The sequence below is a fragment of the Molothrus aeneus genome, chromosome 2 (genome assembly GCF_037042795.1).
Source record: "Molothrus aeneus isolate 106 chromosome 2, BPBGC_Maene_1.0, whole genome shotgun sequence".
NCBI classification, from domain to species: domain Eukaryota; kingdom Metazoa; phylum Chordata; class Aves; order Passeriformes; family Icteridae; genus Molothrus; species Molothrus aeneus.
Genome location: NC_089647.1, coordinates 83,529,246 through 83,550,502, shown reverse-complemented (window position 1 = coordinate 83,550,502; position 21,257 = coordinate 83,529,246). Strand labels below are relative to the sequence as shown.

Genomic DNA, 21,257 nt, shown 5'->3' with positions numbered 1-21,257 from the left:
CTCTTTTTTACCCTTCTTATTCTAATAAAACTTGATCTCTCTCTGTAATATGGAGTGAAATATTTGGTTTTTCCTTTCTGTGATGTTGTTTTATTGGTTCTCAGTAGTAATTCGTAACTTAAGAAATGGATCTGTTGTGGGTTTTTTCCTATTGTTTTCCTCTGTGAAAAGGTTTGCTTTACCTTAAATGTTTTCTCCAAGAACTGAGATAGTAATAGGTATTGTGGATAAATTACTGTAGGCAAGAAAACTGTATGGGTAAAAGATGTTCACAGCTAACTTTATTTAATGCCTTAATTGATTTGTTTTTCTTCACTGCAATAAGACACGGCAGTTATTTTACTTACATTCACGCATTCTGCTTGAAAACAGATTTATCTTTATTATTTATATACAACCAACAATATTTTCTTCACTAACTTTCCTTTTCCAAAGACCATCTGAAACACCTTAACTATAATAAATACTATTTTCTTCTGAAAAAGGCAATAAAAAGCTTTATTTATATGAGATACGAAACTTGGTACTTTTCTGTAGGTTAAGTCAGATGCCATTCCATATGTTTGAGGTCCTCAGCCAACAACAGGTTTAACATAAAAAATTTAGTGCTGTCCTGGTACTTGCTGACAAAATTAAGCTCAGAGCTCTTATTGTTTCCATACAGAAGTTTTCTGAAACAGCATCCATTTCTAAAATGCGCCAAAACCATCAAGTGTGGAAGAAAAATAAACTATTCAGCAGTGAGACTAACAGGTCATTTATTTCACATCCTCTTGAAGAGATCAGTTTCTTCTCCTGGAACAGGATGCAATTTCATGACATGAAAATCTCACTGTTGGGAAAGAGGTTTTTGTATCTGCCGAAAGCAGAGCTGCCGATTATCACCTTCACCCTGGCTGTGCCGTCTTCAGGCATGACCTCTACTTCCTGAACTGTTGCTTCTTTATAGAGCCAACTGTAAATGTGAAAGCATATTAGCATCTTAAAAGTATGACACATTGCACAAAATGTGATTCTTGGTCTAGGTCCGAAGGTTCCTATCTAGGTAACACTTTAAAAGATAAAGTGTTTCACTTCACTTCTCTAATGGGGCTATTTTTTGTCAATAGGTCGCAAAACATTGATAAGTATCTCTGTTATTCTTAAGAGAGGTAGCAGATTAAAATCAGTATGATATGATCTGAAAACTTCCAGACATGAATGATTAAGTGTTTCATATTTCTCCAAGTCCTTCACATGATTTAAAATTATTTACCTTAGCTGAGGTCCCTCCAAGTTGATATTAACTGTTAGAATCTTCTTCCCTGTTGCTGTCAGTATTTTTTTCTCTATTTCTTGTTTCAGTTCTTCTAAACCATGCCCATGCAGAGCAGAAACAGCTAAAGCGCTTTCTTCAGTGGGTTTATACCTGAAAGAAAATTAATTGCTAGCACATTTGTTCATGAAGATTAGGTTGTGAAAATATTCCAAGCACGGACAATTTAACTGAGTTACTTTGTACTGACACCTTCTACAGAGGCCACTTCTTGTATGACTCAAGTGATTTCTTTTGTAATTAAAAGATAATTAATTCTTTTTCAGACCATAGTTACACATGTAAAAGATTGAGAAACACTATTAAATATATTCTGAAGTGTGGGATCTCTTTTCTACACTAAGAATGAAAAAGATTCCGGAACATAAGAAATGTTTAAGTACACTTAGCATCTCCTGCTTACCTTTCTATCAAATCCACTTTGTTATGAACTTCTACCATTGAGTCCAGTAAATGGCTAGGAAGATTGAGATTCCTCAGAACTGACAGAACAGTGGCTTTCTGGAGAATGGTTTCTGGATGAGTAACATCCCTCACATGAACTATCAGATCCTGGCAAAGATCAATATACAATACCATTTACCAGGTTGTAGAGATTGTATACCATTTTTGCATTGCTAATTAATGTAAAATACTTTCCTATCCATTTGGTAATACACTGGCAGATTAGCACTGTAAAATTAAGTACTAAACCAGTATTAAGCTACTGTTTCTCAGACCATGATGGAAGAAAATCTGCAGCAGCTTAGCCTTCCACCTCTAGTGAGTACAAATTGCCTCCCACAAACCTGAAGCAAATGCTGTCAATCAAGCCAGTTACAGAACCAGATTTCAAATAGTAACTGATTCATTTTGTTCAAAGCAAAGGCTTTGTAACAGTAAGGCTTCAAAACTGTTTCAAAAACAGAGGGAAAAAAACTCCCTGTTACTTGTAATTCTATTTTTACATTCAAAATATAGAATACTATCCTTCTGCTTAGCTCCCAGGATACTATTACTGATGCTTCACTAAAAAGCTTCATACAAAATTTACCAGTTTCAAGTATATATATAATGTTTGCCATAATAAAAACCAAGCAACCAAACTCAACATTTGCATTCAAATAGTTTCATCATCTTTGCTTGAGACATTGCTTTATACTTCTGAAAAATAATTAGAAGTAAATGACAAACAGGATGGTTTCAGCCAGGTTTTAAAAGCCCTGCTATTACATGGTTAAGTCTAATCTTTAGCAGCATTCTGGCATCTAGCTACCACTAAATTTCATTACCTTTCATAATACAGGGTTTTTGTTTAAATATCTGTGTGTATGTATGCAGCTTTACACTTTGTTATAGCACAGGAAAACAAACTTTAATGAGAAAATAATTGCTAAAGTACATTTATATTTATTACATGCTGCCTGCATCACATCACAATCACCCACTTGTAGTCTACAAGCAACCTTAAGTTAAAACCAGGTAATTTCAGATGCTTTAATTCATTTTTAACTCCCAGAAAAGCTAGCCTTGACTCACTTGAATGCACTGTTCAGATATTTTATCAGAAAAATCTGGTTTATCTGGTTTAAATATCATGGCGATGGACACATATAAGCCCTTTCTGAAATCCCTTCGTAGCTGCATGTTATACATAAGTAAAGCATCAGAAAATTAGTTTATTTTAAGATATTTACATCATTATCTCAGGAGTTTAGTCAGCCAGATACTTTGCTAAGAACAGCACGTCAATTAACTTCCTCTGTTTTGAAGGGGTGAGGATTATCTAAAATGAAATTATTTGATTTCCCGATTTTTATAGTCGACTACTTACTGAGTAAGCCACTTCTTCTAGTGTAGCTGAAAATGACTCAACCAGATTATGTGGAAGATCAGTCAGAAACCCAATGGTGTCAACATAAATAACTGGCATATGTGAGGGCAAATAGCCAGCATGGGCTGTAATATCCAGAGTGGCAAACAGCTGATCTTTGGGTTGAAGTCCTGCTTCCCCAGTCAAGGCTTTGATCAAAGTAGTTTTTCCTAATTAAATAAAAAATGACAGTATTTTAATGGCTTGTTCCAAGTAAAATTTAATTTGCAAGGCTCAGGTGAAATGTATAATGTAACATATGTTTTTACATCTATTTGAGTTGTTTAATTGTAGCTTGTGATCAGTTATCTATATGATGTTAGGAAATCCAAAGACAGTCTTACATTTTATAACCTGGAATTGGGTTTAAGGTCACACATGTAATCACATACTGGTATCTACAGCTGTGCTGTGAAATCACAAGATAATCAAAGACTCATTTGACCTCATTTGATCTACCTACATCTCTCACCATTAAGACTCTGAAGAGCACTGCCATGACAGCATTAGGAAGCATGCACTTACACACTCCTCAGTGCTTCTGTTGCCAAATGAAATAATTTACTTGCTAAATAAAAAAATAAAGATAAGTGCTAATAATATATACCTTATTAGGCTGAGGCCTTTATTAGGCATTTCCTCATGAACATAATAATAGACATTTATTTGACTCAATGAATACTTCATATATTTAGTCATTAAAGTGCTCAGTATATAGCCTAAATAAAGTATTTCAATTATGTGTATGCCAAACTGTTTTATATCTATATCTATATCTATATCTATATCTACATCTACATCTACATCTACATCTATCTTCAGTTGGTAAAGTATGGAAGTATGACATTTAAGAAAAACATACAGTATAATTCAAATATTTGAGTGCAAGATAGTTTTATTTTTTTAAAGAAGTTGAGTAAGAAAATGAAATTGTCTTTAGATAATCCAACCTGAAAAAAGTTTCTAGTCCAATGATTTATGCCTTGAGTAAGAATTCACTTATGTAAGCTAAAAAACCACACCAAACCAAAAAAAGAAGAAAAAACCTCTTTAGCTTTATTTAGCTTCTCCTAGGAACACATCTCAGAGTGCTACACATAATCCATGAAAAGCTACAGTGGTCCTTAAGCAGGTTTCTCAGGTCAATAGCCAACTCTTAATTGTCTTCCTATGCCTCAAGTCTTCATTGTGATCTAACACTCGTGTACTTTTCTGTACCCATTCTGATCAAGTAGTAGAGATTCATATAAAGGGACAATAACAGTGCAGTCTTTAGCACTGTGTATAAAATCTTTCTGGCACAATAGGTGCTAGGCATTTCTCCAAAACATGTCTTGGAGACTGAAAAAACCAAGCAGCTTAATTTGCTTTCCTAACTACATCCTAACTGACAAATATTCATTACACAATTAAAAAAACTAATTAAAATACGAAGCCTATAAACACACAAATGAGAATCTGGCTAGAGTTTCTAATTAAAAACTAGACAATATAAGCTCTTTTGTGCTATGATTTCAGGAGGTTTTGCTTACCACAGTTGGTATAGCCCATTACTGAGACCATTGGGAACTCGCATTTTCTGCGCTGAGTTCTAAGTAAAGCCCTTTTTCTCCTCAGTTTCTCCAAGGCGTTCCTGATTTTAAATTCCCTTTCTTTTAAGACACGATTCTGTATTTCTAGAAATCTTTCACCTGAAAAATACAAATGAGTAATTGGCAGAACAGCTTACAAGAGAAACTGTATAGCAAGTGATGTATTTGGAAATCAAGTGAGCTAGCACTAGGGCTAGTGAGGTTAAAAATAAGCCACTAAAACTATGTATTCTTGGCTAAAAAAGTGAGTAAGTAATTATGAAACATATGCTAACCACTCTAAAATATCCATGTACACTTATGAAAAATCCCTGTGGCAAGCAAATAGTTTATCCTTCACCAGTTACTGACCAAAAAACTTGACTAGTACGGATGCAAACCTTATTATTTAACTTACTTTCCGATAGATTTTTGTACATTTGTTTAATTAGACGCAGAACACTATTTTTTCCTCCTGACCTCCTCCAAATAAAATAACATGCAACTAAATTTGTTTAAAAGCCATGGAGAAAAGAATCCTCTAAATCATGAGATTATTTAGACTTTACCTGAGCCCATGATGTATCTTGAACCTCCTCTCTGCTGATCTCGCTGAGACACCTCGTTTTTCAGATTTGACCTGGCAGCAGAGTAACAGTTAATTGGAAGCAATTTTTTAAAATCCAGTTATACCAAAATGCCTAAAAATTGTGAAGCAGTAGTGTTATTCTGATAGTACAAATAAAACCACTAAATTACTGAGTTGTAAATAAAACCTGCTAATGGCAAGAAGCCTGGAGAAAAAAAACAGAATGAATTTTTCTGGCTCAACTGTAGCTTGAAAAAGCCTACAACTCTCTTGGTAAATTGTAATTGCTATTCTGAAATTTCAAAGAGCCAACTATACCTCTAAAACATCCACATAACTCACACCAACTGCCATGTACACATTTCTGTGCCACAGAATGTATAATTATGGAAAATTTAAATACAAATTATTCTTCCTTGTTTATAGCTTTCCTTATTACACTCAACAATTTTATATATGGGATATACATATCCAATTCCTACATATTCTTGCAATCCATCTTGTGTCTTAGAAAGAACCAGGACCTTTTCATGAAAAATACATTTTGTACGATTATTGAACACATTCTGGTTTTGCCTGTCAGCACTGCAGAAGCTTAAAATAATGGCAATCTAGTAAATAATTCTGTGCTCTAATCAATCATTGAACACCCTATGTATTTTTTCTTTACAGTAAATGTTGCTGGCTTTTGTTATTGTAAAGAAATAGTCACTAAACCATGTAGATATGAGTATGTGATGTGCACAGCCCAGATACCTGAGAAGTGGAATTTCAGCCAGTGCTACCTGCAGTTTTGCTTCTTTCGTCCGGGCATTGCAGCGAAAAATGTGAAGTACCACGGTGTATCTGTCAAAGACTGGCACACCCCAGGCACCTTCTAGTTCTTTCTTTAGCCATGCAAGACAAAATAATCGAGATGTCTTCTGTCCCCCACAGTATCTCTAGATCAATTCCTACACAGCAAGTACAGTTAGTTAGCTGATGGACACTTGAACTCAGAGGAACTCGGGATTCCACTGCAATGGATGGGCAATCATTATGAGCATGCAAAGTCAAAATTTGGTTGACCAGAAAGAGAGGAGTTACAGCAAATTTAGAGAGTAGAACTTTATGTCTAGGCCCATCAAATTCAGTGAGAATCCTTCCACTGCCCTTTATGGATTCTTGCAACAAGTCTTAAAGCATATCTCAGAATCAAGAACATCAGTAGTTAAATCCTTGTAAAAAATAATTATGAAATACTGGAATGGGAATGGCTAGGGATAACATAGGAAAATAAAAAAGATTACTAAAACTTGCAAACAAATAGAGAGGAATGCAGGAAAATTATTTCAATGAAACACTTAATAAACCAAACCAACCCGAACCCCTCATCCTTGCTCTAATTCAGCAAAAGACACTTAAAATATGCAGCAGTTTCCTTATGCCATCTCTAAAATCCAGAATGCTTGTATACATGTTCTCAAATACTTTCCTGAATCAACCCTGTTTAATTTCTCTTAAGATCTATATTCGTGAAAAGAAAACATTTTTTAACAAATCTAGTACTGAAAGAACTCATACTGTAAAATAAACAGTTTTCCTAAAAACTAGGAAATTGAAGTGAAACATTTTCAACTTTCCTTTCATCAACAAATGGAAGCACTTGAATAACCATCTGTTAGAGATATTTGTCATCTCTTCATTTTATAATCAGGGAAAGCATTCAAAACCACCAGCAAAGCATTAATGTTTGCTTGTAAAGTTTGCATACACTTTACACCCTGCATGATGCTGCACATACTAAAAACCCAGAAAAGTTTTTATGTCAGTTTGTCCATGAATATTTGTAGTTCATGTACCAATTGTTTTACTGCCAGTGTTAAAATACTGAAGTATGCTGCACCCCTCAATGCTTCTTTTTAAGGGTTAGGAATGAAAGTTTAAGTATTTGAAACATTCAACTATAAGCTTGCTCTGAATTTACACCTCATATTCAAAATACAATTCAACATCCACAGCATAGGGAAAAATATGCTATCTATTATAGATATAGAAACTTAAGCACATAGCTAATCCGAAATATTGACATTCTTCCTAACAAAATCTGTGTTAACACCTGTGTTAATACCATAATTTTGTAAAAAACACCTTGAGTAATGTTTTCAACATTTTAAAAAGGGCTAGTGTCAAAAGTGGGAGCCAAGTCTATAATAAATTGTAGTAAGCTGCTAGAAAATTTCATGCACATGCTGGAAACATATATCAACTGGACAAATGCAATAGATATTAAGATTCTTTTCAATAAAACTCAGTCCTGGTGCTTCATATATTAATATTTGCAAATTCAGAATCTTAACCAACCACTTCTCCTAACATCAACAGCTTCCAAACAACAGTGATGCAAAGAATATGATTTGATACTATGTTTAATTACCTTTGTTAGTGAAGATATTCTTTCCATATTCAAGAAGACAGCTGTCACATGGGGCAATTTTTTAATCTTTTCTAAAAGATGGATAATGATTGCAAAATACAGCGTTAAATGTAAATTCTCTTTTTAAAATGCCCAGACTATAAACCATTTTGCACTGAGCAGAATGCTCATAAAACATCAAATGGCACCATAGTATTTGTTCATAGAGCAGTTTTAATTGCTACTTTAGTTCTGTGCCAAGAACAGCATCAGTTTCACTTATGTCAATCACATAAAGTTACAGACTAAGTTAACTCACACATTTTCAGTGACCAGGGGTTATGTCTATTCTGCATTGCTTTTGTAACCTTAAAAATTCTTTCATGTTTGCCTGGAAACCTGCATGATGGATAAACAAAATTCTCCCTCTCTTCAGCTTTCACACCTATCCTTGAACAGTTTGTCTGCAAAAGTCTTTCATTTAGAGTGATGCAGTGCTGAAAGATCTCAGTCCTTACCTGTCAAAACCTGAAAGTTTCCTTTGCCAAAAACAAACTTCTTGTTGGGATTTTTTGTAGGAATAATTATTTTATCTAAAACAGTCCAGTTCTGAAGAGTATCTACAAGAGCAACGGCTTCGGCAATCTGTAATTCAGCTTCAGGAACATAACAATAACAGAAAAAAGAAATAAATATTACAATGTACCATCATAACCCTGCTCAGATCTCCAATAACTACAGTACTTCTTGTAACCTCTAGCACAAGGAGCAAAGTGCTCTAGTCAGAGTAATTGAACAGTTTGATGCAATTTTATCACATAAAGCGTCTTTCTGACAGTATAAATTATTTCTGTGGTTGTTGGCTTAGGAGAATTTTTAATTGTATTGTCAGGAAAGAAATCACCAAGCTTTTTTCCTCAACAAGTGAAATGAGTAACTAGCTGGAAAATCTATTATTTCAGATGAGCACAAAGCCACACCATTAACACTTTGATGTTTTGCAGCAATAATTTGGGAATTACTAATACAGCATATCCTGCTGCTAACTTCACAGTCACTTAAAGGACCTAAACTGGTTTGTGACTTGCTAAAACCAGTAGATTTGAATCCTGTATTCTGGTTCATCAATTACTTTTGAGTTTTTAACATCTACACTGCAAAGCAGTGATTTTTGAGAACTTTGTGAAATCACAAAGACTACACAAGAATATCAGATCAGCAATTCTAGTCTTGATATGCCAAACTTTTCCTCTTTGGAACAAATTTGTAAAGTTTCCCTAGACAGCAAAACATTATTTATATACTAAATAGATTACATTGGTCCAAAAGGTAACATATTTTCAAAGATAATTGTGATCCACTTTTTCCTCATACTGTTCATACTTTTTGTAAAATACACAGATTTCCTATTGTATCTGTGGTGCTTCAAAAATCATTCCAAAACATTGGGTCAGATTTCAGGCTCTAAGGAGGGCCTAAATAAATGGAGAGGGACCGTTGCTATTCTACTGTATGTTTGGACAGAAAAGTGCCTTCATATTTTACCTACTTTTCAGTTGTAAAATTACGTCACTTACATCAATTCTGCAAAGGTTAAAAGCTTTATTCTGCAATGTGAGAATTTGTTAGAATTAGCAGCACTAATAAAACTAAACATGATTTAGGTTCATCACATAATAAATTGGAATATTAGAATAAGTATATACAAAGTGTCTCTTGCCATCCAGAAGAACACTGACAGGCTCAAGAAGTGGGCCCATGGAAAACTAGTGATGATCAACAAGTGCAAGGTCCTGCACTGGGGTCAGGGCAAGCCCCCAGGATATTGGTACAGGCTGAGGGATGGACAGGTCACAGCAGCCCTGCTGAGAAGGACTCAGGGGCGTTGGTGGATGAGAAACTGGACATGGCCCAGCGCTCTGTGCTTGCAGCCCCGAGTGCCAAACATGTCCTGGGCTGCATCCAAAGCAAAGCGGGGCAAGGGAGGGGATTCTGCCCCTCTGCTCTGCACTGGTGACCCCACCTGCAGTGCTGCATCCAGCTCTGGGGTCCCAGCACAAGGTAGTCATGGACCTGTTGGAGCAGTCCAGAGGAGTGCCACAGAGATGATCAGACAGGTGGAACCTCTCCTATGAGAAAAGTCTGGGAGAGTTGGTGTTGTCCAGCTTGGAGAAGACTCCTGGGAAGACTTTTTACAGCCTTTTAGTACATAAAAGGGGTTTATAAGAAAGATGGGGACAGGCTTTTTAGCAGGACCTGTTGCAATAAAATGGGGCAGTGGTTTTAAACCAAGAGATTCAATTTAGATTTGATATAAAGAAGTTTTCTACAATAAGAGTGGTGAAACACTGGAATAGATTGCCCAGAGAGGTGGAGGTCCTGTAAATATTCCCTGTGAACATTCAGGCCAGATAAGACAGGGCTCTGAACAAGCTCCAGTGGAAGATGTCCTTTATCATTACAGGAGTCAGACTAGATGAGCTTCAGAGGTTTCCTCCAACCCAAACCATTCTATGATTCTATACATAAAAAGCTAACTTACAAGATGCTTTAATCCTTTACATTGCAGCCTTCTAATTAGAGGAGTGTTCAAAGAGAAGCATCAAGTTCATAATGTATCTTGTGTGTGATTAATGCTTATACATTAGCTAGTTATGATTTCTGAGAGAAACCTAATAGTAGTTCTAAAAAAGTCCTTATAGAGGAATTATTGGTGCATCACTAGGTAACTGCATAAAAGCACTTAAGTCCCCCAGAGGATTTATACAGGACTCCATCTTCAGAGCACTCTCTTGTCTGGACAGGAGAGTATTGCTGCTCTCCAGCCAACTTCTGGGCAGCCCTAAGGCCAAAGGACTCCAGCCCACCTGGGCAGGCAGGAGGGCTGAGGGCATTAACATTGTGCTAATAAGGAGGACACCCGACTGCTTCCCTGACCAACCTGACCAAAATACAGTCAGCGTGGTTTGCAAGTCAAAGCACAGGCCTGCCAGCCCTCACTAACAGCTCCTTGTCTTTTAAAAAGTTGTCAAAGAAGGAGAAAACGACCGAGACCTTCTATCCCAGCTTGTCCTTTCCGAGCCGCACGTCGCGGTTTCACCGCTGTGACACGGGGCCACTTCACGCTACCGGCACAGAATCAACTGGGCTGGAAAAGACCTCTGAGATCATCGAGTCCAACCTGTGACCAGACACCAGCATGTCAACAGCTCACGGCTCTCAGTGCTACCGCCAGTCTTTTCTTACACACCTCCAGGCACAGAGACTCCACCGCCTCCCAGGGCAGCGCATCCGACCCCCCTGATGTACAGCTCCCTGCGAGCCCGCCCGCCCCCGCAGCCCCGCACCCGTGGTGAGCGGCGACTTCTGCGGGCCCCACTTCACCGCGGGGTGCACGACGGCAACGCGCTGGGCGCCGGGCCCCGGGGCCAGCGGAGACGGAGCCAGCAGCTCCTCCAGGGCCGCCTCATCATCCTCCTCCTCTTCTTCTTCTTCTTCATCCCCGCCGGCGCCCGCCGCCCCGTTCCAGGGCGCTCCGCCGCCCGTGCCCGGCGGGCGCAGGGGGGCCCGGAGCGGGGCGGCGGCGCTGAGCGGGCGGGCGGGCAGCGGGCGGCACCGGGGCGCGCCCAGAGCCGCCGCCGCCCGCCGGCAGCGCAGCAGCAGCGACCACGAGAGGCGGCCGGGCCCCATAGGCACCACCGGGCCCGGGGCAGCGGGCAGGCACCGTCAGCGGCCGCGTCTTTCCGGCCGCTGCGGAAGCGCCGCCGCCGCCCATGTGACAGCGCTGCCCGCCCCTGCCGGGCCCAGCGGCCGCCGTGATTGACGCCGGGCCCGGGCCGGCCGCGCTGGGCAGCGCCAGAGAGGGACTGCGCGGTTGTCGGTAGGTTTCATTTCTTTCTGTTTTATCCTCTTCTGCGGCCGGGCGGGGTATGGAGGAGTGGCTGGCCTGGTTTGCGTGGAATTGAGTCTCTTTGTGTGCCTTTCTTGACAGTTTTCGGCCGCTGTTCCGCCCGCAACAGCCGAAGGGTTGTTATGTTTTTAACACTGTCGATTTCGGTGAAGTTTCCTCAGAAGGTCGTGACAGCTGGCTTGTGCTGCTGAAATAATGTGGCGGAAATGATAGCCGAGCCCAACGCAGCCAGTACCCTTCCCGGCCAAAAGTAAGACCTGGCACAGGTTGTCTGTAAAATCTGTGGGTAAATTCGGGTGCTGTCCCTTGGGTTCGTGCCGTGCAGATACCGCGGCAATCTGTGGTGTGTCACCTTGGGGGAAAGGGGAAAAAAGGGGTTTGCTCTGCATTGTGCTTTATTGCTAATATCTTCATTTTATTTCCTTTCGTGTACTATTTAGCACCTCCTTAATGTAGTGTTTAATGCTGTTTGAGAGGGACCTTGGCTTTGCAAGCTTTTCTGTGCCTTATTCACCGCAGTGCCTATGTGTACCCTACTTTACCAAAAAAAAAAGGGGCAGATTCATTGTCAGTGCATGTGTTCCTTTCATTGGAGAATTTGGGGATGCTGAGGGGGAAGAGTGCTAAGTAATCTGCAAGCTCCCTGTAGGCATCGATGGGGCCATTGCTTCTGTATATTTTGTATTGTTTTTATCAGGGAGCCATCATGTCTTCTTCCATTTATAATGTATTTCTAAGTCGTTTGTTGAGATGAGATAAAGTATTCATATAATTGTTTACGCAGTGGCAAACTAGAAGTTCCACTAGAACAAATATAAATAAATAAAAGGTAAAGTTCCAACATTTGGATATTTCTTGTTTGGTTTCAAAGAGTGAAACTTCTTAGATGTTCACTGTTGTGTGCTTTGAACTCATTGCAGCCTGGTCTTTTCTGATCCTGTCACGTTCTGGGCCTGTTTGCTCCATGTGTTTTGCTTCATTACGCTCTAATGGAAGCTGAGAGTTGTAGCCCATGATGACATGTATAGCTTCCCATATGTCCATTCCAGTATGCTTCATCTGAAACCAGCCTTTTACCTTCAGAGGTGTTAGGCAGGTACATGGCAGTTGCTTATTGGAGCTTCTTATATTGGTTCTAATAGATGAAGCTGTTGTTTTGAAATTTATAATTTAAAAAGTTTACAGGTAGGATTCTTTCAGTAGCACAGATTAATTGTTCCTTTTACACACAAAATGAATATATTGCCTCTTTGGTAAAGAGGCAGTTTTCTTTTCAAGTGTGAGTCACCGGATCTATTCTAAATGTTTAATAAGATAACTGAATTCAGACATTATCACGGTAGTATTGTGTCTGAGTATTAGATATGGGACTTGGCTTCCTTCGTACTTCAAGTGTTTTATAAGTAATACTTCAAGTGTTAGTGAAAGGACAACATTGTGGCAGGAACACAAGGTAAAAATGAGTCTCTGAGCCATACATAACAGGGTATAGGGGTGGAAATAGAAATGGCCTTCTGCTTATGCTTTCTTACTGGTTGCTGATGGAAACAACTAAATGGCTGCAAGCTGTTTCTTCCAGTGCATGAAGCAGTGAATGTATGCAAAGTGTAAAATGGTGTAAAATAACAAAGGGAGAAAAAAAAAAAAAGCTAGTTCAAAATTTGTCAAACCTACCATTGCACTCCTATAGTTGAGATATTAAATGGAGACACATATAGGGATTGCTGCAGAAGTGACCCTTGTGTCTTCCCCCAGCTAGGTACAGTAATACCTATGTTTTGCTTAAGAGGATAAGAGGATATCTTAATTCTTTTAATAGTTTCTTCAACAGAAATGTAGTTGTGCAAATGAAAGTTCCATTTAAATATCCCATTTAATTGCTCAGTGGTTACATGGGCTTCAGTTTCTAGGTGCTGGTCTAGTTTCTGCAAATGTTTGTACCTGCCTTACAAATAGCCTAACTGGAAACACCAGTATTAAAGGCTACCAAAAAAAAAAAAGAAAAAAAAGAAAGAGAAGGGAGAAACATGAAAATTAGTAGTACCTGAATTTAAAAACAACCTCTACTTTTATGTAAGTTGTCTGTTGTTGCCCAGTGCTTCCTGAGGCATAGCTATGTGCTGCAATGCACTGGTAACCAAAACAGTTCAGAAACTAAATGGCTTTTTAATATTAGTATTTAGTGCTTAGTTATATTTGTTGAGTGCTTAAGATAGATGTTTAGTTGCTTGTGTAACAGTTACTGTAACAGGTTTCATCCCAGATATGTTTTATTTGGTGTTTATTTGGCCCAGCATGAGGGAGCTGTAGGTCTGTGGTCTTCCCACTCTTGGAGGTTTTGCTGAGTTTTGGTAACATGCCGCTCCATATGCCAGGCGTTTCCTTACTTTGTTGGGCCTCTTTTGCTACAAGTACATTTTGTCTGGCATAAGAAATGAAACAAGTAGCACAAGGCCAATAGATACTGTTCAGAGAGCTGTCCTTTAGAATGTTCTTAGGAAAGAGAGGCGTGAATTAAACCTTCAAAGAAGTATGTTCTACACAGAGATAGTAAAAGCAGTACGTGATCAGACAAGTCCTTGACAGAACTGTCCTGTGGCAGTTCTGATTTTTGAATTATTTAAATGTTTTAAACCAACTTGGACTCAAATATAGTTGCTATAATCAAATGCAGTGCATTTATTTTCTTTCTGGGATAGAGTAAGTTGCTGAATAGTACTTGTAAACACTTCAGAAAAGGTTTTGAAGGTGTGTTGAGTGTTATGTTGAGGTACAATGCAGAAACTGGTAACCCATGTTACTGCAGTGTTGGCTGGCACCTGAGTTGCAGCTCCTGTGAAACAGTGCAAGTAAAAACCTGTTAGTCCAGCCCCACAGTGATGCATTCTGCTTTGAAATCAAAAGTGGAAGGATTTAATCACATAGGAGAAACAGCTCCTTGCCAAACACGTTTGGATTCTTTTTGGTTTTGTGGTCTGTAGAAGGATCTGAGAAGAGCAAACTGGCATCAGAGAAGCAATGCATATTGCTGTTCCTTGCTGTTTGTTCTTTTCAGCTGGGAAGTCTCCGGTAGTGCTTGGCCTACTTAATCTCTGTGGCTTGCAATTTTAAACCAAAGAAGACAATTGAAAAATTTTGTGAATGATTTCTTATAGAATACTGACTGAGCTGGGAGCTATAGTTTATCCCACTCTTCACATGCAGAAGTCCACACAGTTGGTATTAGGATTGGTTCATCCTGAATTATTTTCTTTCCTTCCATCTATCAAACACTTTGGCATGTTTTGAACTTTTCTATAGCGAGTAATTAACAGAATTTGACTTTCATTTCTCTGTAAAGAAGGTAAGCATATGCATAATTGTATTTAGAAATTTTATATATTTTTGTGCAATTTTATATTTCTGTAGAATTCTTATTGGAGTCTTTGGAAGCCTTATTCTACATCATTTCTTGAAGTGTCTCAGTAGATCAAAAAAGTAAACAGAGACATATTTAAATAAAATCTGTCTGCTCTTACCAACAAAATAATGTTGTGACCTTGATCCTGCAGTTGATGTTATTCAGTCTCTGAATTTGCTTTGCAAAACAATTGTGGGAAGAAGAATGATAAAAATGCTTATCTGGCATTGATAAATGTAGGTGGATTTGAGCTGGCTCTGCATCCATAGAACATGGATGCAGAGCCAGCTCAATTCTCCATCTGTGTTAGCCAACACTGGATACTGGAGAGTTGATGGTATCTGATAGTGTAACACACTGGTTTTTTTGTTTGTAAAGTGGTCACTTGTGTTAGTACACGCTCTTGTTGCAGTAGTATCAAGAAAATAGAAGTAATTGTACACTCTCATATTTACTTTCTTTCTGTGCCTTCCTGTAGTACAAGTCAACTGGCTTCATGTCCTGGCCACTGTAGTTTAAAGGAGGCCATTGCAGCCAGCTTCCAGTACTGGACCTGCTGCACAAGTGGGATCCAGCTCATCTACTCAAACATGACCTTTGGCAAAGCACATTGTTAGCGTTGGGAATGATGAAAAATGACACGGTTTCATTGCAGATAAATGTATGGCTTCAGATCTCCCAGAAGGTGCATCTTTCTTTATACAATTGTTCCTCCATGATATTAGCAATGACTTGAAAATGAAGTTTTTTATGTGTCTTTTTTCTTTAGCATGTTTAATAAACAAAGTAAACCAATTTCTTATTCTCATTTTAAAATGTCAACACATCAAATGTTGCTGCCTTGTTTAGCTTAGGGCACCCACAGAGTGAATGCCTACTTGTGTTACTGGTTCATGGTGCAAAGCTCTTAAGTCAACAAAGGCTGCATTAAGTCAACGCCAGCTTTCTGTTTCATTTACTTACTTTATACTTCCTTGATACCTTTGATAGCTTTGCTGGTTTTCTAATTATCTGCATATCTTACAGGAAAGCCAATAGTCTGAAAAAGGCCCCAAATTTCTGTTGTACTTTTAAAGTTAGCTGTTTGGTTTTAGTGAAAAAATGTCACCAGTTCCAAACAACAAATTAAAAATCCTGAAATGCATGTATTTGCTTTTCTTCTGGCTTTGTCCTGAAGTGTGTAGTTCTGAGTGCTTGCTGCTAACTCCTTCAATCTTTTTTTTAATTGCACCTTAGAGAGAATGCTGTCCATGATGAGACTGTGCCTGAGTCTCCTGCTCAGAATGGCACCTGTGTGAGAAATGGCAACCTGAAAACACCAGTAAGTTAATTTTAAAACTTTTAAAAGTTTTAATTCTTTTAAATTGTGGAGTTTATTTTGTGTCCTGTTCAGTTGTTACAAAATTGAGTACTGCATGCAGCAATCACAATGCATCTAAAAGCTGGTCACTGGATACAGTTTGACCCTAAAATTCCATTGGCAGCAAAGCCTCAATGCTGGCTTTTGAGTGGTCAGTTCATTTTACCATTGCTCTTCCTTTCTGTGCTTTGTGTGCTGCCGATGTTAATTTGCAGGTAGTCAGTTTAACCTGTGAGGGAAAAGATGTAGAAGAGCTTCTGTGCTTGCTTTCTGTTATTCAGAAATTACAGCTGCCACTGAAAACTGCCTTCTGGGTAGTGTGCAACTGTACAAAAACTTCTTTCCTGTTACATCTGCCTATGTTTATGACTCATTGTTAAGAGTAAAATTCAAACTGGTAAATCCTTACTTTCATTCCTTTTAGTATGATCGTATTTGGTAAGGAATTGTTGGGGTCTGTGGGGCATAAAACTGAGCAGCCTGGAGAAGTGTTTACAGTAAGAGTGAAATAAACTCGTGTCTGTGAATGCCTGTTGTGCGTTGTGTTTTCTTACACACTGTGTTTGACTCGTTTCAGAGAGAGAAGCGGAAGGTCCGAGAGCAGTGTGAAAACATCAGGAGGAATTCTCCTGCTAGCAGAAGAGTGAGCCAGCTGCAGAATGGAGAAGTGGTTGAGGCAGTTACCTTGTTTGAAGTGGTTAGCATGGGGAAGCAGGCCATGCAGGTATTCCCAGCACTGAGTTCTGAAAGCATTTGGTGGAGGGAAGATGAATAAACAGTGGTCATTTCCATTATTTGTACTGTGGAACATTTAAATTTTGGTTTAGCTGGGGAAGAAACATGTTTGATTGGAAAACTGCTGTGAATGTGGCTCTTGGAAAGAATATCTTGCAGCTTCAAGAAATTAGTGAAGAGGTAGCTGTCAGATATTTAAAAAGAGAAAGGAAATTGTACCTAAACCAGTCTACAATGCCTTAGTATACAAAAAGATAATTATTTTAAAAAATGTGGAAAAGATTCATCAATAGCAAATTTTAGTTGTCCAGAATTCTGAAAAATCAGGTTTTTCTTTTTTTAAAATTTTTTTTCTTTTTTTTCATTTTTCTTTTTTTCTCCCTTTTCCCCCTTTTTTCCTTTTCCCCCCTGTGCTTGCCTTGAACTGTTAATCATTTGCCTTCATTCCAATGCAGTTTGCCAGCAGCTTGCATAATAGCCAGGTTCCCTGTTCATCTATATCGTTAGCAATTTTCTTTAATGTCAGGAAGCCCACCTCCCCATATTCTGTGAGCACATGTATATATTATCTTTGTATATGTATATGAAAATCTGGAGACCCAAATATTTTTATGTACAGTTATAGATATGTCTCTGGTGTGTAGTGTTTGTAAGCAAAGAGAGTGTGTGTGTGTGTGCACATACATGAAAAGTACATTTATATTTTGGATGTGAAATCTTCGTGCTACAGCTGAGGTAACTTCAGTAGAGCTTCCTGAAGAGCTTGGCTTCTGCTGTGCTAATCATCATGGGAAGGTCTTGGAAAGGCAGCAGGGCTTGAGTTCTGTTGCTGCTGGAATTTGTTAGACCTGTGTGGAGCTTGAAGCCTGGATGGGTTGTCCCAGGAGACCCATGTCACTTACAGGCTGTAGGCTGTACTGCCCTAGAAAGGACATCTGGAGTAGTTTTTTTGGCTTATGTTAGTATGTGAACTGTTTCAAGCCTTCTGCACAAATCAAGTCCTAGAGAAAAAGAGAACTTCCAGGGTAAATTGCTGGTAGGATTTAATACTAGTTATTAGATGGTGCAGAGGCTAAATGTGTGTTTGGATTTTTTGTTGTTTGTGTTTATTTCTTTGTTTTTAAATTAAATTGTTACCTCAGTGCAATCAAGAACTCAGGAGGACAACTTTTTTATTTTTCTTTATATTACATTTATTAAAACTGTGGTAATTTTCCCTGTTAACAGGAAGCAAAGCATCTGTGAAAAACTACATTGTCTAAAGCAGTTTAAGACTTGAAAGAGTCTTTTAGAACTACTAGAAATGGAAGAGAATTTCTTGGAGTTTATTCTTGGTTTTGTAATTTAATGGAGATGGAGCAGTGTTAGTTTTTGTCTTTATTGTGGGTATCTTCAGTGGAGTGCAGCAAACTGTCTTCATCTCCTGACTAATGAGCTTCTTTAATTTGTTCTAGTCTGTAGTAGTTGACTGGGTTGAAGCTTATAAACAAGACAGAAATGTGGCACTTCTGGATCTCATCAACTTCTTCATTCAGTGCTCAGGCTGTCAAGGTAATTTACCTTCTTCACAGCCCCTTCCACTGCCTGTGTGTGAGAGGAGTCTGAAGTGTGCTTTTTGAAATGGAGTTTTTCTGTGCAGTAAATCATGAACTTATGATCTGTACTGTTCATTAAGACGAACTCCAGATGGGCAGGCAAAATAGGAAAGAATGCTGCTGGTTAAATTCTTTGTGCTAGCAGCATTCCAGCTCTGAGAGTTATATTTGAACAAGGTTTGCAGGGTCAGGTTTCTGAAGTGGCATGTCACATTGCTTTGGAGAATCCTCACATAGGGACAGTGCTTTTGATGAGTATTCTAATTAAAATCCAATGTTTCAGTTGGCATTTGTTTTGTATTTCTTGGTATCTTTTGTTTTGCTAGTATCCTTGCTTGAAAATAACCAGCTAGCAAATTCAGCTGCCTGCTTTGGTGGCTAGAAAAGCAATCTCTTACCTCATTGCAGTTGCTTTTACTAGAGAGTTGTGAAGCTGTCTGTTTCATAACAAATATTGAAGCACTGCCTTCTGGGGACAGTCTGCTAGTGAAATGCTTCAGGATGGCAAGTAAGAGATTTAAGAAGACTGTCCTATTAGTTTGAAACTTCTGAGTGTATTTAAGCAGCTAGAAACATACTTTTTACATATCTCTTTTTTTTTTTCCCTCTAGGTCTTTGACTAATATGCCTTCTCTTATGAGAAATACTTTGGGGTTTTTGACTAGTTTTGACCTGTGGGCAAAATTTTAGTCAATCCTTGAAGTAAATGAATGAGCAGAGAAAACAGCCTTTCCAGACAGCACAGAGCAGACTTCTCTAATGGGAATTTCAGTTTTGGTTCATCAATACTTTTTCCTATAAATTAATTTATGTATCCTTTTCTGTATATGTTGCCTGAACCAGTGTACATACATAAAAGAGAATTCCCCTGTCTTCAGTGTTTCTAAATTTAATGAAGTTCTTACTGTGGTTTGGACTTGATTAATGTTATAGAGTTGTCACTAATTCTTTTTAAAACACTACTTTTTTTTAGGCATGGTAACAGCAGAGATGTTTCAAAGTTTGTACAAGAAAGATGTCATGCAAAAAATGACAGAGACCTTTGATAAGGTAACTGCTACTTTATTTTGCATGTCTTTTTAATATAAACAATAGTCTCTACCTTAATAGGCAACCTGGATGGAATTCCTGTTGCTTATCAGGAGCTCTGTACCACTGCATTAATTTAGTAAAATAAAACTGGTTTTTTTGCAAGAGAAATTTGTTGTCGTAATGACCCATTTTAGCAGCAGCAGATTTTTTTTTAAGTTAAGTTTTATTTTGAGAGTTTTACTAGGGCTGTCTGACTGCAGCCTTCCTGAATCTTCCTCTTAGGAGTTCTTTTGATAATGACTTTAGAGATGTAGATATAACCCAGCACTGCAGCAGCTAAATGGCTCCTTTGGTATTTGGTTGATAGGTCCTTTAAAAAATACTAATATGGATTACTGATGAATTAATTCAAAGATATTTTTAGCTGATATTTTATTTGAAAATGTTCTTTCTGCTTTACTGACAATTATGATTTTTAATAACTGTATTACATCATATGAAAGAAGAAAAATGTGTTTCTGATTTTTAGATAATTGTGAAAACAGTAGTGAGTATTTAATTTCTTGGGGATTGTTAAGAAAGGTATATAGCTTTACAATGCTGTTTCACTGCTTGACTGCTCCTTGACTAATTATGGCAACATTAAATTTTCTGCGGTGCTTTCACAGTTGCTTCCATGCTTTTTTCCCTTATATTTGTCACTTCTGAATTGATTTGTCAAGCAGCAGCCATCAGCCTTGTTTTAATTGAGTATCTCTCAAAGACCAGCTGCTATAGAAATTCCCACAGAGAATGAATTTGCCAACATGGTTTTCTTCATTTTTAGAAGTGTAGTAGCACTTGGGCTAATTTTTTGACAGAAATGAACCTCTGTGTGTCTGGCCATATGAATTAGTAGTCTGGCACTTCTTTGCCAACTAAATTAGCCCTGAATAACACTCATGACAGTGCAGGCACTCTGGCAGATACAAAGATGTGATTACTTTTACCATCAGGCTGGAAATATTACAGCTCTGTAACCTTTTCACCTGTCCTCATGGGCAAAAAGGCAGGTTCTGCAGTTGCCTTAGAAGTTGTATTCTCTATGCTCTGTAAAGAAAGTGAGTTCTCTCTTATCTTTTCCATAAATAAGATGGAATTGTAAGTTAGTGGTTTAAGTTAGTCGAGGAGGAGTGCCGTATGGGACTACAGGGATTTCAAAAACATTTTTTAAAAACGAATGACAGTAATAGTGAAAGTACTAATGAGAGTGGAGAATATTGCCAGATATTTGCTTAACATCATCTTGCCTTTGAATTTTTATTCTTTGTTTTTATTCTTTGTTTCTAGCATTCAGAGGGTTTATTCTTGATGATTTCAGTGATTCAACCATGGCATTGCTGTTAATTAATTGCAGCACTATATCCTTGCACCAGTACTTCCTCTTAGAATTCTTACTAATGTTAGTGGGAAATGTTAATAGAGTTCAGTATGGCAAGAAAAGAATTCCTAACATCCTCATGG

The 21,257-nt window shown here is 38.2% G+C and overlaps 2 protein-coding genes across 2 annotated transcripts in view; one reads left to right on the top strand and one right to left on the bottom strand.

Moving 5' to 3' along the window:
- Nucleotides 1-251: 251 nt before the first annotated feature.
- Nucleotides 252-11,412, bottom strand: GTPBP6 (GTP binding protein 6 (putative)). Its single transcript, XM_066545179.1, has 10 exons — nt 11,070-11,412; nt 8,241-8,378; nt 7,744-7,814; nt 6,084-6,214; nt 5,308-5,378; nt 4,700-4,858; nt 3,129-3,337; nt 1,719-1,867; nt 1,256-1,408; nt 252-955 (listed from the first exon to the last, which is right to left on the bottom strand). The coding sequence occupies exons 1-10, from the start codon at nt 11,410-11,412 to the stop codon at nt 814-816; spliced, it is 1,566 nt and encodes a 521-aa protein (XP_066401276.1). The 3' UTR covers nt 252-813.
- Nucleotides 11,413-11,502: 90 nt separating this feature from the next.
- LOC136553557 (cohesin subunit SA-2-like) overlaps nt 11,503-21,257 on the top strand; it is a 58,177-nt gene continuing 48,422 nt past the window's right edge. Inside the window, exons 1-6 of the mRNA XM_066545178.1 lie at nt 11,503-11,602; nt 11,714-11,882; nt 16,269-16,353; nt 16,970-17,116; nt 18,582-18,678; nt 19,696-19,772. Coding sequence (XP_066401275.1) covers nt 11,839-11,882; nt 16,269-16,353; nt 16,970-17,116; nt 18,582-18,678; nt 19,696-19,772 — 450 coding nt within the window. The 5' untranslated portion in view covers nt 11,503-11,602; nt 11,714-11,838. The remainder of the gene's footprint in view (nt 11,603-11,713; nt 11,883-16,268; nt 16,354-16,969; nt 17,117-18,581; nt 18,679-19,695; nt 19,773-21,257) is intronic.